This window comes from Grampus griseus (genome assembly GCF_964374135.1).
Source record: "Grampus griseus genome assembly, chromosome: 5".
Classification (NCBI taxonomy): domain Eukaryota; kingdom Metazoa; phylum Chordata; class Mammalia; order Artiodactyla; family Delphinidae; genus Grampus; species Grampus griseus.
This window is the reverse complement of record NC_138998.1, coordinates 31,437,455-31,456,145: the sequence shown is the minus strand read 5'-3', so window position 1 is coordinate 31,456,145 and position 18,691 is coordinate 31,437,455. Positions and strand designations below refer to the sequence as shown.

At 48.2% G+C, this 18,691-nt stretch overlaps 1 protein-coding gene across 2 annotated transcripts in view; it reads left to right on the top strand.

The window, feature by feature from the left end:
* EPHB1 (EPH receptor B1) overlaps nt 1-18,691 on the top strand; it is a gene marked incomplete at both ends in the record, with an annotated part of 421,851 nt that overhangs the window by 327,596 nt on the left and 75,564 nt on the right. For both annotated transcript variants that reach the window (XM_082655000.1, XM_082654999.1), the window contains 4 exons: nt 2,336-2,460; nt 10,413-10,575; nt 14,382-14,490; nt 15,304-15,368. In XM_082655000.1, the coding sequence (XP_082511126.1) occupies nt 2,336-2,460; nt 10,413-10,575; nt 14,382-14,490; nt 15,304-15,368 (462 nt within the window). The remainder of the gene's footprint in view (nt 1-2,335; nt 2,461-10,412; nt 10,576-14,381; nt 14,491-15,303; nt 15,369-18,691) is intronic.

Sequence of the window (18,691 nt, the reverse complement as noted above, 5' to 3'; positions counted from 1 at the left end):
GAGGCCCGCGTACAGCAAAAAAAAAAAAAAAACAAATCAAATAGCAGGGACATGTTTTTGAAGCAAGGGCTAATGGTAATATTAATAGATGTATAGTACACAGATCATGGTGGATATTAGTTTTACTCTAATCTTTGCTGTTCAAACAGCAGTGAGAGAACTGGGTTCACCTCTGGGCCTTATGCCTAAAGAGATTTAGGTAACGTGAGCCCCGTGTGGAAAAAAGCCACCTCAGGAGCCGGCATATCATGGGAGAAATGTTCATAATATCTGGCCATTCTTTTCAGCAGGAAAAACTCAGGGGAGACCTCAATAGTTTCTTTCGCTATTTAACAAGGCATTCTGTGGAAGAGGGAACATTCTATATTATTTCACTTGGCAGAACTGAGACCGGTAGGAAGAAGACATATTTCAGATAAGAATAAGGAAGACATGCAAATTGGTGAGAGGTATCCAGGTATGGAGCGGCAGCTTCTGTAGGCAGTGAGCTTCCCATCCCTGGGAACGCAGCAGGGCGGGGCAGGGAATACTTGATAGGGGGATTCAGGACTGCATCAACTCAGGTCCTCCACAAAGCAGACACCACGATGGGATCGGATGGGATCAGATTTACTAGGGAAATGGGGTGGAGGCCAGAGGAGGCTGGGAGAGCTATCAGACCACAATGAAGTTCTGATCCCTCTGAAGGAGAGAGAGAAGGAAGGAGGATTGAGTGGGAAGAGTCTTAGACTGCCACGAGTTACAGGGAAGTGTTGGGATATCCAGTGGGCAGTATTTGCCCATCAGAAGAGGGCAGAAGAGGGCAGAAGAGGGCATATCCAGTGGGCAGAAGTTGCCCATCAGAAGAGTCAGGAACGGACCTGCCTTAGCATCCCCGCCATTCTCAGTCATTGGCTGGGAGCAGCATGTGGGAAGTAGGCTCTGCGTGGATGCAGTGATGGATCGCAGAATGCAGCAGTTGGGGTCATTAGGCAATTATGCTCCCAGGGGTAGGAGCTCTGAGGGGCACATTTTCACGGCCATGATGAGGTCTCTAATGGGAACTGGGCAAAGTCCCAGGCAGACACTGCAATTCTAAGGGCTCATCACAGCACCTCTCACTCTGTGCTCTCCTTACGGCTCCCCTGGACCGTGGGTATCTTCACAGCTCTGCGTCTCCACCCCGACCCAGGGGCCTCATGCAATAGGTTCTCACTGAGAGTCCGTGGATCGTGGAGAATGAGGAACCGCCCGTGACCCGGTACCCGTGCTCTGTAATTTCAGGTCTTGCAGGGGAATCTGTTAACTTAAATCCAGGATAGTAAATGTCACTCAGCCATGGTCCCCAGAGAAAGCCTTGTAAAGTGGAGTTCGTGTGAGGAAACGACCTTCATCACTGCAGAAGTGCCAGGACTAAATGGAACAGCCCCTGAGCAGAGCACAGACCGCAGCCTCATCCATCACCCGCCTCTTCTCCTAGACAGACGACCCTCATTTATTATCTCCAGACTGTTTTCATTTTACTTACACTGTGTGAAAAATGTTGAATTGGGAAATAAATATTATTCTTTTTAAAAAGAGATTTCGGAAGCACTTCACAGATTTTGGAATTATTATTCTGTTTCCAAATGTTTGGCTTGTGTATCATTTCTTCATTTATATTTGTGAGCTCTCAACAGCAAATGTCCTCATTTGGAAAACTCTGACAGAAGTCTACAAGAACTCTGTTTTTGGTCTGTGTTCATGTCTTCTTGAGAGATGCCACCTCTCTTCCTTTGGAAATGCAGCAAAATCTTCCATGCAGTCTCAGAAGGAGATGTTTGCTAGAATGTTCCTTTTCACTGCACAGCAATTCTGTACTGATCAGCTCGACTCTCTCTCTGTCAGTTCTTGCCTCTAGATTCTCTTCTCTGTGATGGCTCAGCCCATTCCTGCAAGACTGAGGTTCCTTCAACACCATCTGCTCAAAGACATTCCATCGCGCCTCTTGTCCCACTGCCTGAAGCCTGGACTTGTCCTGCTGGTCACATCCTCCATGCCTGTCTCCAACTTTCCCCACCCACACTGTTTTCCTGTGATTTCTCCAGCCATCTCTTGTTTTGGTCAAACCTTTTTTCTTCCTGTCCACTCTGTTCCCTACCCTCACACATGTTCTCCTGTCCTAAATTGTCACCTGTTCTCTCCTTTGGTACCCAAACTCCATTTGTTCTGCAAAACCCACAGAAAGTTCTATAGATCCAGCTTAGTTGATGAGAAATGTCCAATGACATTTCTCTGCCTCTTTGTCTCTGAAAGACAGCACTTCTCGTATAATCGAGGGTCTGTTCATCTGCCCTGTCTCTTCCTCTCTCTGCAGCCCCTTCCACTGTCCCCATCATGCACCAGGTCAGTGCCACCATGAGGAGCATCACCTTGTCATGGCCGCAGCCGGAGCAGCCCAATGGCATCATCCTGGACTATGAGATCCGGTACTATGAGAAGGTGAGCCAGCCCTGCCTGCAGGCTTGCAAGACCCAGGGCCAGCCACTTTTCCATGGGTGGTGGTCAGCTGAGGTCCCAGGGAGACAGGCTGGAGGGAGTCCTGAGTGGGGGAGGAATCTGGTGACACAGATCAGAGGCTCCCTGAGAGTGCTCCCAGCTCTGCCCCAGAAAAGGCCTCCAAAGCCCAGGCACTTTCTGTACCAACTCAGGAGAGAACCTTCCAACCCCACTGTCTGCACCACTCACTGGGCTGTCATGGATGGGCAGGACCAATCCCATTCTCCCAGTCACATGCTTTCTATACGAAAGCAGATGCTACACAGCCACCAGGTGTCCCTTGAACTTTCTGAAGATTCTGTGGTTTTGAAAACTAGTCTTTTTCTTTTTCTTTTATGGCCGTGCCACACGGCTTGCAGGATCTTAGTTCCCCAACCAGGGATTGAACCTGGGCCCATGGCAGTGAAAGCACGGAGTCCTAACCAATGTACCACCAGGAAATTACCTAAACTGGTGTTTTTTAAAGTTTTTGACCATATACCTCCAATATAAGATTGTTTATTTATAAATTACATGCATATACTACTGTGCTGAGCTATGTATGGAGGTTTCAAATATTTAAATGGAAATGTAAAAGGATAGATAGAAATTTCGAATACATTTTGAATAATATGTTATTTCCCTTGACTGCTCTCTCACAGCTGCTGCTGGGGGCTACAGCAGGGCCTGCCCTGCCAAGAAGAGGGAAATGGTGCCCTGTGGAGTTGACCCCTAGCCTATCTGTGGGGGAAGCAGGGCTTTCCTTCCACCATGGTGATCTATAGCATTTGCAAAATCCCAGGAAAATAGAGTGCTTTCTATACTGACCCAACACAATATTTTTGCAAATACCAGATTTATTCCTTTATTATTCGGCAAGTTATTTATTGAGTGCCTGCTATTTGGCAGTTACTATTCTAAGATACATTTGTGATCAAAACAAGGATTCCTGCCCTCAAGAAGCTTACTTTCCAACAGAAAGAGAGAGACAATGAATAATGAATATAACAAATAAAGATCTCATATAGTGTGTTAGAAAATGAGTGTAAATTGCGGGGGAAGCAGATCAAGGTAAATGGGGTCAGGAGGGTCAGGTTTGGGGGAGGAGTAGGTTGCAGAAATAAATAGAATGGTAAAGGTGGGCCTCTTGGAGAAGGTAAGTTCTAAGTAAAGACCTGCAGGAGATAAGGGTGTTGTGAAGCAGGCATCTGGGGAATAAAGAGCCTGTGCAAAGGCCCTGAGGTGAGATCATGACTGTTGGTTCAAGGAGCAGGAAGGAGACTGGCATGACTGGAGTCATACGAGCAATGGGAAAATAGTAGTCAGGGGAGAGGTAATCAGAGGAGGTGCTCATGTTAGGCCTTAAGAACTTGAGCCTTTCCTCTGAATAAGATGGGAATCCATAGCAGGGTTTGGTGCAGAGGAGAAACAAAATCTGACTTACATTTTAAAAGGGTCATTCAGGCTTTTCCACTGAAAATAGACCTGTTAGATTATAATCATCTAAGACAAGGATGATGGTGGCTTGAATCAAAGTGGAAGCAGATGGCTGATGAAACATAGTTGATTTCCAGGGGTATAAACTAAAGACAAACCAATGGGATTTCCAACAGGTTGGGTTTGGGATGTGGGAGGGTTTGGGCCTGAGTCACTAGAAAAATGGCAACACCAGTGGCTGAGAAGAGGATCACTGTAGGCAGAGCCTGTCTGGGGTGAGGGAAGGGACCAAAGTTCAGCTCCGTGTCTAAAATTCCCCTGAGATAGCCAAGTGTAGATGTGGAGCAGGCAGCTAAATGTGCACATCTGGAGTTCAGGGGAGAGGACGGGCTGGAGATGACCATTTGGAAGTTGCCAGTGTGTGGATGGTATGGGTGAGATCATCCAGTGCGTCAGTGGGGATACGAAGAGGAACAGGGATGAAGACCTGCAGCCTCCAACATGGAGGCAGTGTTGAAAGTGGAGCATGACTGCACTGGGAAGGGAGCCCTGGATTCCAGGGCCGTCCATAACTGACAGACACACAGCCATGGTCCCATTACTGAACCACTTACTCTAGATTGGTTTTCACACTTGTAAAATGGTACCAATTTACCTCCCTGAAAGCAGAAGCTCAGATGGATCACCAGTCTAGCCTGCAAGGAGGTGTGCCCTTCAGCCATTACAGCCGAACTTGCAAGCAAGGTGAGGGTTCGGCGGCTTTCTACTCATTTAGAGGAAACTGGGTTTTGTAGACAGTTGATTCTGATAATTCAGGGAATTGGGGGTAACTCAAATGGTATGGATTCATAAGCAGCCATTATATCCATTCAACTTTGAATTGGGGACCCTTATTTACTAGATATTTTTTATCATTAAGTAAAGTAAATGTTGGACCAATCCAAAAATGTTTTGGACCTATTTGGACCTATTGATTACATGGCCTCATTTCATCACCAAAGTTGACCTAGACCAAGTTCAAGTTGACCTAGACCTAGTTCTATTGACCAAGTCCAGTAGGATATTATGCTTGGCCATATATGGTGTGATGTCAGAGTCACCAGTAAGGTCCCACCCAGCCCCCCTTCCCACACACACGTGAACTTGAGCCTTATGGCTCATCTCAGATAAATAATAATACTTTCTCCCTAGCGTGCCCCTGTTGGGTGTCAGAGGCTTTCTAAACATCATCTCCTCTCCCCTTTCACAACTCAGTGTAGTAAATCTTAGTATCGTTGTTTTGGGTAAAAGAAACAAATGCACAAAGAAGTTGAAAAAAACAAAGCCCAGTTGCTCAGGTCACACAGCTAGAAAGGGAGTCTATAGCCTGAGTTCTTTGCCCTGCAGCCCGGGGCGGTGCTGGGAAGGGGTTGGACGCATGGGAAACCACCAGCCCTTCTCCTCACCTGCCGTGCCAAGGGCATTCACCCTGGGACGGGGGTGAAAGGCGCAGGACCGAAACCATGAGGCTCATGCCTGTGTCCCCTGACTCCTCATTCCCCAGCCCACACCCGAGTCCTCCATGGCCTTTCCCTGTACAAACTGTAGTTGACCTCAACTTCTTGCTGGACAAACTGTAGTTGGCCTCAACTTCTGACACTATGAAGGAAGATTATTCTCCCATCTTAGGCCCTGTCCCTACTTCTCAGTAATTTATACCAATTATTAACAGAACACATGCACAGTAGCTCAAGACCTGAGGGGGCTTCCACACCTCAGTGAAGGATGTCATTGTCCCAGAAGATAGAATGCTTTTTTTAGGAACGCAGAAGATTCTTCACCTAAGCACTGGTTGCCATTTGGTATATTACGATAGAACTCTTCCTCACTTATAAAGTGCTTGACTATAAAATACATTACATGCCTTGACCATTTCTAATATGTCTAAAGAAAGGACATTGCCTTGTGAGGGTATTTTGAAATAATAGCCCCAATGATAATAATTCATCATATGTTGAGTGCCTATTATATGCCAAATATATTACTTCTGATCCTTAAAAGAAATAAAAGAAAGATACTTGAAAGCCAGGTATAACCAATTTATGGATGATGGAACTAAGTCACAGAAAGGTTAAATGACTTACCCATGACCTCACAGGTCGCAGCTAGAGAACCACAGAACTAGAACTATAGATATTTTTACTATATTTCAGTATATTTCTGAGCTCAGTGTAGGACTGGATGCAATTGTGCTGATGCTGAGGATCTGAAAATTATCATGGCCCCCTGAAATAAGAGATTGTATCTTAATTTTCAATCCAAATGCTTGTAACCAGAATGGTTTCCCTCCCTGCTCCACAAGGCTGTGGAATCCTGGTCTTAAGAAGATGCAAACACAAGTAGAACTCAGCCCAGTACATGTCCTGGGTTCAGTCCAAAGAAACTGAACTCATCATTCCTCCATCCTGCGCTACTTCTTCTAAACCAGGAATCAGCACCATTTTTCTGTGAGAACCAGGTAGTAAATATTTTAGGCTTGTGGGCCATAGAGTCTCTAGCCCGACTACGCAACTCTGCCTTTGTAGCAGGAAAGCAGCCATGGGCAATAGATGTCAATAGATGGGCATGGCTGGGATCCAATAAAACTTTATTTACAAAAACAGGTAGCTGGCCATAGGCTGTAGTTCTCCAAGCCCAGGTCTCTTGCTCCATATCACACTCATGGTTTGTGCTTGGTACACCTTTCAATCTCAGTGCTGTGAGTAGAATCAATGAGGCTTTCATCTCCTGCAACAGCTCATTAATAGAGAGCTCAGATGCCATCGAGCTGATGATACTTTCAGGGTCTCTCCCATGTTCATCTTCTTCCCCATTTTAATACGTTTCCATTCATCATTCCCTCTTGTTTACTGTCTTGTAGCACTTTTCACTCCTGGCATCAACACTTGTAGGAAAACCAAGGGAGGAGCATCTACAGCTGCCCTCGGCTGTCTTAATGACTAAGTGTTTAGACGTGTACTCGCCCTTCATATTAACTGTCTAGGTGAGAAGGGGCTGCTTTAGGCCTTGGGAATTTCTACCCTTCAAATTTAGGATCATTTTCTCATAGGAACTATTTCAGACTCTGGCAACGTCTTGTGCTCCATCGATGGGTTAAAATGACTGGTCCAAAGTGTGCTGTTTATTCATTCATTTAGCACTGAGGTGTTGGGCACTCAGGCAGGTCAAGCCCTGTGCTATGCATTGGGGATGGAGAAAGATGTGGTCTCTGCCCTCCACAGCTGCAGCCTCTGTCTCCCATACACTTGTGAAATCAGTCATAAGCAACCAAAAAAAAAAAAAAAAGAAAGAAAAACAACAACAAAAAGCAACCCTGCTCTTCACTCTCACTTGTTTGCCTGAGGTTGATTAATGGTTCTGAGAGAACAAGGACTGATACTCATTTTAATCACTGAACTTCTTGAAGGATGCATAGACGATAAAGTGATTATGGGTTAATGTTTGGTCCTCACAATCCAAATGCCAATATACCAGAACACATTTTTCAGTAAAAGAGCTGCCCAGCCAATGCTTCACTTATTTCAAGCAGTGCACACTTGCATCTGATTCCAGTAAAACCAGAGAATTCAGGCAGTCACCTGGATTTTTTAGCAATGGGATTTTGTCCTAATTCGTAAGGTGAACTAAGATTTTCATAGTTTCAGATCTCCAGCGTGTCAAGATAGTAATGACCAAAGTTCTAGATGGCATCCCTTCTAGAGTGGATGACCTTCTTTCTGCTGAATCCCTGATTGGTGGGGGCTGGGTTGGGGGGGGCATCCACCTACTTTTTAAGTAGATCAAATGATGGACAGGTGGTCCCTCCCCAGGCCGTCTCTCCCAGAGGCCAATGGATATCACCTCACTTAGTGTGAGCGTGGGCCTCTTTGTAACGTTCACATGTCTCTGCTCTGGCCTCTAACCTGGAGTCCCTTACAACTGCTCCCAAGCCACTCATCACCACCCCCATGCCACTCATGCTCCAGAGATGCCCACTCACTCGCAGGCTCCTGAAGCCCTTTAGGGCTTTTTCTTCAATCCTGTTTTATCCTGTTCTCAGGGGATATTCTACTCAGTTCTCACTCTCCTCACTCATCCATGGGGCTAATTTCTTTCCTCTTCCATGACTCACTCATGTCACCCTTTCTCGGAGCCCCTCTCAACTGCCTTGTCACTCTAGGCTGGGGGACCTCCTGAGCTGCCCTCTGCCAAGTCACTCACTCAGCACTGCTGTCATCTCCTGTTTGCTTTTGGCCCCACACCACACGATGTCGCATACCCAAGGGCAGGGACCATGCCTTGGTTCCTGCAGCCCTTGTATTGTGCCCAGCACATGGTAGTGTGTCATCAATATGACCGCCTGGCCAAATGAATGAATGATTACACATCCAGTCATCTCTGCCTCTGCAAAGTAGAATTTCTTCATATTTTAAGACCACGGTAACTTCTTATCATGGGGCTGTATTCTTTTGTCCTGGTTCAACTCCCCATGTTTCTTCTGTCCTTTGACTAAGGATGTGGTTTACAGACCTCTGGTCATCAGCTTTCCTCTCATTTGTCATCATGCCTCTTGGACTGCTGTGCCTAGAACTCGTCACAGTGCCCTAGATCTGTACGTGGGACTCGGGACCTCCTTCTCAGTGACCCAAGATCTTCATTTTCACTAATGTTGTCGTTTTACTCTAAGATTCATGGTGCAAAACAGGGGCAGACCCAGACTCTAGACTTCTGTGCCTGCACACTGGAGGATAAGCCACCATCTTCACAATGCTCACGTGGGAATGATTAGAGACCAGGAATGGTGTTCACGAAAGTGCTGAGGGTTAGGTGGAAGGATGAAGGGCAGCAGTGAAGAGAGTGCATGGGCTGGAATAGTGAGGGGTGCTTTCCTAGGAGAGGAGGACTTGAGGGGTGTAGGCGTAAGGAACCTGGAAACTGCAGAAGAGGCCTGGAGAGGCATTTCAAACTGGGAAAACAGCCTAAGCGAAGGCCTGGGGGCCAGGGCTGTGGTACCTGGAGGGGCAGCAAGGTGGCGATTTAGGGGCATGTGAGAGATTGGAATTGACTTTGTTATGAAAGACCCGTGGACTGAGATTGAGGAGTTTTGTCTTTATCTGATAATAGCTTTAGGGAGTCGGAGATCTTTTTTTCTTTTTTTTTTTTAATTAATGTGTATCCCTTAGAGTTTTTTTTAGATGTTGGGGGTAGGAGTTTATTAATTAATTAATTTATTTTTGCTGTGTTGGGTCTTTGTTTCTGTGTGAGGGCTTTCTCCAGTTGTGGCAAGCAGGGGCCGCTCTTCATCGCGGTGCGTGGGCCTCTCACTATTGCGGCCTCCCTTGTTGCGGAGCACAGGCTCCAGATGCGCAGGCTCAGTAGTTGTGGCTCACGGGCCTAGTTGCTCTGAGGCATGTGGGATCCTCCCAGACCAGGGCTCAAACCCATGTCCCCTGCATTGGCAGGCAGATTCTCAACCACTGTGCCACCAGGGAAGCCCTCAGAGATCTTTTTTACAAACGAAGTTTAGTTTGGGTAGGGAGGGAGTGGCAGAAAAGATGGGAGGCTACAAAAGTCCAGGTGCAAACCATATATTACACAAGATCAGCAACAAGGAGAACAAAAGCAAGGACCCTTTAAGGGCACTCACAGTGGATGGGAGGGTCAGAAGGAAGAGACACAAGCAAGGTCTGTGCATGCCAGAGGACACACGTGTGCAGGTAACAGGGACTGCAGAGGGCAGGGCAGAAGGTGCTGGAGACAGTGACACACAGGAGGATGGGGCTGACCCCCTGGATAGTGGGAGAGGTGAGGACACATGCCCTGCTCTCCAGGAGAAGGGGCATGTCCTCCCTAGATGCTAGTGGAGAGGAACTCAGACTATGGGGACCCAGACGGACACACACCAAAGCGAAGGCAGAAGCAGGTAGTCCAGAACGGCTTCAAGTTTTCAGTGGAGTGAGTGGACACAAAGCCATTTGTCTAAGGACTTGAGGGCCCTTACGGAGTGATCTAGAATAGCCACTGTGCGGGGTGACCGAGAAGATCTTGAGTGAGGAGAGGAAAGACCAGGACTCAGCAGAAGCAACAAAGAGAGAGGCAGGTAGGGTGTGAACGTGACCCAGTTTGCTTTGGCTGAGGTCAGAGACCAGAGTGGGTTTGCAAACCTGGATGTGCTTTGTGATTCTGTCTCTGAACCCCGGAGGGGAAGGAGTAGAAAATGACTGTGTCCCCCTTGCCAGTCCATGAGAGCTCAGCCATTTGCTCAGACCCCTCTCTTCAGAGCATCACCACCACATGGTCCAGAGCTGATTTGGCATTCTTTAGGTCCAGGCCAGCCTGTCCCTGTTTCGAGGGATGGCTTGGGGCTGGGGACAACTTCTAGCAGGTCTGCAGGACCAAGAACTGAGGGGCCCGCATGCTTAGGAGCAGGCTGCCCACCTCTTCCCCTTGCTTTTCTGCAGGAACACAACGAGTTCAACTCCTCCATGGCCAGGAGCCAGACCAACACTGCACGGATCGATGGCCTGCGGCCCGGCATGGTGTACGTGGTCCAGGTGCGCGCCCGCACCGTGGCCGGCTATGGCAAGTTCAGCGGCAAGATGTGCTTCCAGACTCTGACGGATGGTAAGAAGCAGGCTGGTGACCTGGGTACAGGGCAGGACGCTGGAGGAGGGAAGAGCCCCCTGCAAGGCTGTACTCGCAGACAAAATGCCAACTGCTAACTGGATTCCAGTGGAATTCCCAAGGAAGTGTTTGTCCCCAGTAGGGCCGTGTAGACTCCTCGATTCACCAGGCAGGGCATCTGAGTCTGGCCCGTTTCTCAATATCTAGTGGATTTGCCTTGGAAATGTCTATGTACCCCACATGCGCAGAGGCCCCCACGTGTTGGCCTGTGTTTGCCCAGCAGTGAGACACACACAGAACTCAAGAATATGCCTCTGTTGGTGCCTGTGTGGTTTTACCCTCACTCCCACTTCACTCCTCTGTTCTGGAGGCTGGGAGCTGAACGCGCAGCCTCCTTGTATGAGCTGAGGACTCCAGAAAGAAAACAGAGGGACACAATTTGGGAAGTGGCTGTCCCACGTGTCTCAGAACATTTGAAGCAGCTTCATGTGTGACCCTCAGTAGGTCCTGCTGAGGCGTCTCCAGAGATCATGGCCACTGGTTTCCGAAATGTCCCCAAGGCCACACAATCTGTCACCAAAAATACTTTCACCTTTGAGCTTTATTAGTTCTCTGTTTTAACAATCGCCCCTAGTCCTCTGAGATCTCCTCATTTAATTGTTATGAAAATCCAATTCCCTGTAACCTCAGCCTTGTGTATGGGTGTCTGTCTCTACATTAGCCACTTACTGTAGTGTATGTATTCATTTACCTATCTACTATCTCTCCACCTATCTCTCTATATTTATTTATTCACTGATGAGCTGTTTCCTGATAGTTTCCCAGGTGTCACTCTATTCCCAGCGTCACAAATTGAAAGCCTTTAATTTTTCCTTCATTACTAAAATTATATAGAAAACACTCTGCCCTTACATAACATTTTATTTTAGGCCAGCACTCTCTGATGAGGCCCTTAAGAGGGCTTGAGGTTTTCTACTGACCCATATTATATTTTGAAACAATTTAAAGAGTCATCAGAAAGATTTAAAAACCAAATGATTTTATATAAAAATTATACTATCCATTTTCTTATGAAAAATTGTAAGAGAAGCCAATGCTGGTGGGCATCCTAGTGTGAGGACTCTGCCTTGAGCTGGGGGCTTTCCCCCCACTTCCCAGTGATCTGTACTTGGATGCTTTGATGTGAGCTGTCTGGCCTTTGTAGGATGAGAGTTTGCAGCCAGCTCTGAGTTTATTTTAGGTGAGTTTTGGTTCATAATTTGAGGATAGTGAGCTAGGGTAGAAAGGTGAGCCACTTTATCCAGATGAATAATACTGCTGGTATGAAAGAACACAGGCTGTCTTCGGTTCCTTAAGGATTCTGTTCCCCTCTTTGCACCTCACTTACCATCTAGATTTATGGGCACTTTGGCATCAGGAGGTACACAGGATTAAAAGCCCAAACTCAAAATGCTCTGAGTACTGGTCTCTTGGCAGTTCTGCTAGACAAATCAAGAAGTAAAAATTTCTCCCAAGAAGGCTATTCCTTTTACATTTGGCAGTTAAGTTTTGTAAACCCAACAGAGGTTGGATGTAGGAGAGTTCTGGTAAGTGGTCAAATTCGAGAGTATTTATCGTAATGACTGAGGTTCACACATCGGTAGTAATTATGTTCACTGAGGCTTCAGGCCTCCCTGCAGCACAAAGGTGAGTCTGAAGGTTGTCAGTGATAGGGTCACTGGGGCGGGCAGGACCTGTGGGATCCCGCCCAGGGTCAGTGACCCTGCTTTGGGCAGGTGATGTCCACGTGGGGCAGAGCCGCTGTGGTCCTGGCTGCTCTTAGCTACAGCCTGCTAACTTTTTACTTGCTCACCTCATTTTTTTTTTTAAACCCATTTATACAGCAGGGTATCTACATGTTTACCACGTATTCTGGGTGATTCTTATGCACCCCAGTGTTTGAGAACCATCCTTCGACTCTGTGCGTGGCGAAGGAGACTTCTAAACCCAAGGATATTGGTTCTCGAAGCCTCTGACTCTCTAGAAATTTGTGGGAAAGGGTGAAGATCACATGGCTTAGGAATTTTTTAATTAACATGAATTTTATTTTATTTTTTGCCAAATTATTTTTTCTTTAAACACACATATTACAAAAAGCTCGCAGCAGAGGGAAACTGAAACTCTACCTTCAGTCTTTTAAATTGATTTCTAGAGAGTGGGAGACTTCAAGAACAACATCCTTGTCTTTTTTTTTTTTTTTTTTTAGGGTACGCAGGCCTCTCACTGTTATGGCCTCTCCCATTGTGGAGCACAGGCTCCGGACGCGCAGGCCCAGCGGCCATGGCTCACGGGCCCAGCCGCTCCGCAGCATGTGGGATCTTCCCAGACCAGGGCACGAACCCGTGTCCCCTGCATCGGCAGGCAGACTCTCAACCACTGAGCCACCAGGGAAGCCCCATCCTTGTCTTTTGAAATCTCATCCTCCACCCGCAGAGTTGAAGCATGGTTCCCAAACGTCAGGGTTCATAAGAACCACCTGGAGTGCTTGGTAAACACGCAGATACCCTGCCTTTCACTCACAGGTTCTGATTCAGTAGGTCTGAGGGGCCTGGAAATAGGTCTAACAGTCGGGCTCGGGTGATTCTGATGCAGGGCCTGAGAACCTCACTTCAAGAGGAATTATTGTTAGGGGGGCCAGATAAAATACAGGATGGTCAGTTAAATGTTGTGAATTTCAGATAAACAACAAATAATGTTTTAGTCTAAGTATCTCCCATGTAATATTTGGGTCATACTTAGACTAAAACATTATTTGTTGTTTATCTGAAATTCACATTTAACTGGCCAGCGCATACTTTTATTCACTATATCCGCCTACCCTACTTGTAATAGCACATACTTAGCTTGACCTCCGTCTGCCTCAGTCCCGAACATTCGATAATGGCTCCTTGACACCAAGTGAGAGAATAACCACAATAATAATAACAGCCCACTGGGCCAAGTGGTCTATATGGATTAAGGAAAAGAGAATTCATATTAAGGACATCTGTGATAGATCACACACTGTGAAATATGTCACATGATCTGATTAAAAAATTTATTTTAACAGATAAGAAGTCTGAGGGTCAGAGAGGCTAAATGCTTTGTCCGAGATCACCAAGCTTCCCCGTGGTAAAGCCAGGGTTTGGGCGAGCTCTGTCTGTCTCTGTGACTGGCAGGCAACCGCTCCCCCGCGTGATACAGCCTGGTTCTAACACCAGCGGAAGCCTGGACCCATTCTCTTGAGTGTGAGCTTGAGAGTGTTGGGCTGTTTTATTGGCATTTCCTCCATCCTCTGCAGTACTGGGTGCGGTGCTGGCTGGCTGCAGATACTCTTAAATCTCTGCTCAGCGAAGCTGTTGACTGGGCTGCATCTCAGTGACTTTGTGTTTTAGAAGGTACTTCAGCAGTGCTTCCCTTTCCCCCCATTAGACGTACCCTTAAGGTGGCTGACAGATCTTTGAGAGACCTTCCAAATGAGGGCATGTAGATCGGAGTCACCTCTGCTCTGGGACCAGTGTCATCAATTTAGTTCTGAGGTCCTCTGTCACTGCTGTTTTGCCTTTATTGTTGACACTGTGATTTGGTTTTCGTTGTTTTTGTTTATTTGGGATAAAGATTACTCTTGGTTTGGGTCAGGCTTACAGCTCTGAAGCATAGAACTTATCTATCTATCTATCTATCTATCTATCTATCTATCTATCATCTCATGTCTTTGTTGTCATCACTGAGTACCAGCCCTATGCAAAGGGCATACAGGAAGCTTCTAATGCCTCTTTCTCACCTAGACGACTACAAGTCTGAGCTGCGTGAGCAGCTGCCCCTGATCGCTGGCTCGGCGGCAGCTGGGGTTGTGTTCGTCGTGTCCTTGGTGGCCATCTCCATCGTCTGCAGCAGGTAGGCCCCCCGCTCCTGCCCCACCTGCTCTCCTTAGACCCAGGAAGCCCCGCTTGTGGACCCCTCCCATGCAGACTGGACAGGGCCAAACTCACCACAGTCATCAACCCATCTCCATCCACAGGCAGCCTAGAATTCTCCAGATTATTTATTTTCTCTGTGCCTGGGATAAAATCTTCTGTTAAGAGCTGGGCCAGCCTCTGAGCATTCATCCTCAAACCTCATTTTAGCCAAGACGTTTAGCCCACCTACACACACGGTTTTCCTGGAGTGACAGTTACAAAATTGCACTTGACCCACTGGAGCATCACACCGTGTGCAGCAGCCCATCCTCTGGCTACAGAGCTATAGGGCCCTCAGCACAGGGCACAGTGGGGCAGTAGGGGAGCCAAGGAGGAAACGAGGAGCTCTGTGTCCTTCAGGAGGGCAGGCCCCGAAGGCCTTGTGAATTTTTAATACTGTTGCTGCTGCCTTGGGTGGTTAGCCCAGATTCAGCTGGCCCCTCCCGAGAAGTTCTGCAGTGCGGCCAGAGTGCTAATAGGTGTCATCCAGAGCCTCTGCACCAAGCTCTGATGGAGACGCACAGCCCCGCCCGGCCTCTGACAGACGTTGACTTGAAAGACCTCCACCCAGCTGCCCAAGGTGGTGGTCAAGCCAGAATGCTGGCCACGACAGGAGCTCCACTTAAAGTGAGAGTTGCAGTACCCAATCCCACAAGATGCCTGGGTGAGCCCCCATCAGGACAGGAGGCCCGGGAGCAGGGTGGTCGGGGTGCACCCCAGCTGAGAGCGCTCCTCTCCCTTGTGTCCACAGGAAACGGGCTTACAGCAAAGAAGCTGTGTACAGTGATAAGCTCCAGCATTACAGCACAGGCCGAGGTGAGTAGAAAGTAGACACCTACCACCTGAGCCCCGGAAAACCACTGAGTCGAACAGGCGAGTGCTTGGAGGGCTCCTTATAGCCAGACTGGCCGGTCCCAATCACAAGCCCCCTCCTGGCCCCCAGCGCCCAGCGGCTGGGTCCCCAGGGACTGAGGCTGCCCACCCCATCTGTGTCCACCCTTCATGGGCACTCATTGGATGCCTGGTGGGTAGATTATCTTCTGCATTGACAAGCCCATAGAGGACATGGGATGCAGGGAGAAGATTGGGTTTAGCAAGCCAGTGAATCCTGAAATCAGACCCAGTGGGAAAAGACAGAGGGTTCTCTATTAACATCTTCTGCCTTATCTTATCCAATGGAGCGGCTGGGGAATGTGTTAACCAAATTCACAGATAAGTCAGAGAACACGAATGTAAGGAATTAAAAAGATAGCAGAGCCCAAGAGGCCAAAGTGTTGGGATATCTCCCAAGTGTTTTCTTTTAAGCAGTGCCTTTAAAAGTTTTTCTCACTCATTATCTACTCTCTTTTTTTCAAAACCTAAATGTAATATTTTATAACTAAAATTTCCCCTCGCCAGCATGCAACGTAAAGGCCTGTGTCAGGATTATTCTTTGATCTGTGTAATGACAACGTTGCAGGATCTGCACAGGTCCCACTCAGTCCAGAAAGCAGAACGCTTAGATCTTTACAGCAGACAAGCTCTGATTCTAAATAACTCCTTTTGAATTCCACGGACTCCCTCAGAAACCTGCCCCAGCACTGTGTGCTGTGCACTCTCTGTCCCAGGCTTCCGCCGTGAGCTGCATCTCACCTGAGTCCTGCTGGGCAGTGAGCATGCAAAACAGGCTCCGTCTACACACATCCTAAGCTGGCTTTCACTGGGCGGTTCTGGGAGTGGAAATGGGCTCCAACGCAAAAGTTTTCACCTGAGGTCACCCAAGGCAGGAGAGTGATGCCAGGTTGCTCCCATGGCAGCTTCACTGCAGAGGGGCTCGTGTTCGGGCGTGGCCAAGGTCAATGCTGGCTGGAGCTGCACAAAGGCCACTCTGTAGATATGGCTTTGTTTCCCGGGGGGTTTTCAATCCAAGAACAAGAACCTGCCAAGGGTCTGTAGAGGACCAAACCCCTGGCAGCTGGGCTGCTGTTCCACAGTCATGGCTGGGAGAGGTCTGTGGGCTGGGCACCGGCTGAGGCTCCCACGGTGGTCCAGGCAGCCCCCATGATCAGGAGCACAAATGGGGATTGAGGGATTGGGAGAGCAGCCCCCTTCTAAGGCGATAGGCACAGCTCCTGCAACATTCAGAGTCCCATTTACCCCTCTTTCTTTCCCCCAGCAGGCCAGTTGGGCCTCCATTTTAACCAGACATTACCGGTTTTAGAGGGGAAACTAGAATGTGTTCTCTCTCCTTTCCTCACATTCTGACTCTGCACCTCACGGCAAAATCTACAGATGATTTTTCTTATAGTAACCGGGGCATTTCCCTTCCAGGAAGGGCCTTACCTTCCTAAGAACAGAGACTTTGATTTATCTGTGATTCTTAAGTGAAGGTGCCCCCTTCCAGGGTGCCTCAGAATTACCTGGAGGGCTTTCTCCACTGCCCTGCCTCCCTGCCTCTGCCTCTCGGGATTCTGACATCGCCCCGCCTCCCTGCTCTGGGCTGACTCCTGGCCATGTTGAGAGCCACTATAAAGTCTATTTCAGATTTGGCATCCTTTGAACTCTGGATGAAACATTTAAAGATGGCCATGTGGGCTTGAAAGCAGAGGACACAAAATTGGGTTCAAAAGGAAGAGTGCCATTTTGAAGACTAGAGACGCCCAAAGGTGAGAATGTCCCTTTTTAAAGGCATGTAACTTAAGCCTTGTCACCACCCCTTAGTCGGGGTACAGAAAGTCCCTAAGCATCAAGCTGGGGTGCATCTTGCTGCCTTTTTGGGCACTTCAACCTCAGACCTGACCATTCTGCTCTGAAGTGGCCAGCTTGGCTGGGCCGCCACATGGCATCCACGTGCACAGAGGTCTGCTCCCAAAGTGCTCACAGCCCGCTTCTGGGGAACTCTGTCCCCTCCAAGACCAACAGAAGGAGGCTTCCCTGGTTCTCAGGGTCCACAGAAAACCCACCACCCAGTCTGCAGTAGCAGAGGCCTTGCTGCAACCAGTGAGGGTGGGACCCGGGAACGCAGAGTTCTTCACGGACCAGAGTTCACTCCCTCCTTGGCCTTAGAAGTCTGTCTTCTTTTAAAATCCATTCTCCTTTTCATAAATGCTCTTTCCTCCTATTCATAACTGTTCTCTTTTTATCCAGTCCCCGAAACCTGGCTCCTCTTTGCACTCTGGTTCTCTAAACTCATAGCCTCATGCTTTGAGCTGCATTAGTGCATTTTCTCCCACGGACATCCATCATTCTGACTAAAGCTATTACTGTTGGAGAATGACAGTCTAAGAGCTGTGGAGCTGGGAGAAAACTCAGCACACATATAACAGAAGAGGAAACTCAAGGCTCTGGTGGAGAATAGGCCTGGCCCGAGACGGGGGAGTGTAGGAGTAATTAGTTATGGAAAGCCTACTCCGTGCATTGGGAACTTTATTCTGGAGGCTTGTGTCAATCCCTCTGACTCTGATAACCACTCTAGGTGGCAGACATTAATGACATGACTTTGCCTGGTCTCACCACTCATGGGTGGCCAAGGTGGACTGCACATCCTCTAAACCTGGCTGCAGAGCCCATGATCTTACCATATTGCAGAGGCGCAAGGTGGCTGGAGGTCAGAAGCAAGTCAAAATGGGGTGAGGACTAATCTCAGAAGCCCTGCTTGGTGGTTTGTTGGTCCTCTCTCTGACTCCCACTGCAGGAGGCAGAAAGGTGGACGCACCTGATGTGAATGTGTGCACATAACCATTCCTGGGCCATCCACATGCATGTACCTCACTGTGGGGTGTGGATGGTAACCCGGACATCTAAGTGCTTCCTGCCCTGAGAGGGACAGAAAACCTGCAGCAGTTCCCCAGCCTCACTCATCAGTACCTGAGAGGGCCCCTGCCTTTCTTCCCCGCAGGCAGGGAGGGCATAGGGCCACATACAGAGGTCAGCGGCCCCTGCCCTCCCAGACCTACCTTTCAAGCTGATGCAAAGGCTGAAGGAGACATAACAGAAGTGTTGGCAAACATAATACCTTCTCTAGTCCGTGAAGCCCTGGCAGATCTGGTCAATTTGAGAATGCCAAGTGCTCCCTAAGGCACTGGCTTACATCCCCGCTCTGAGCCTGCAGCACAGAGAACAGACTTGTAAGGGGGGATTTGATTTGGGTGAAAGAGACT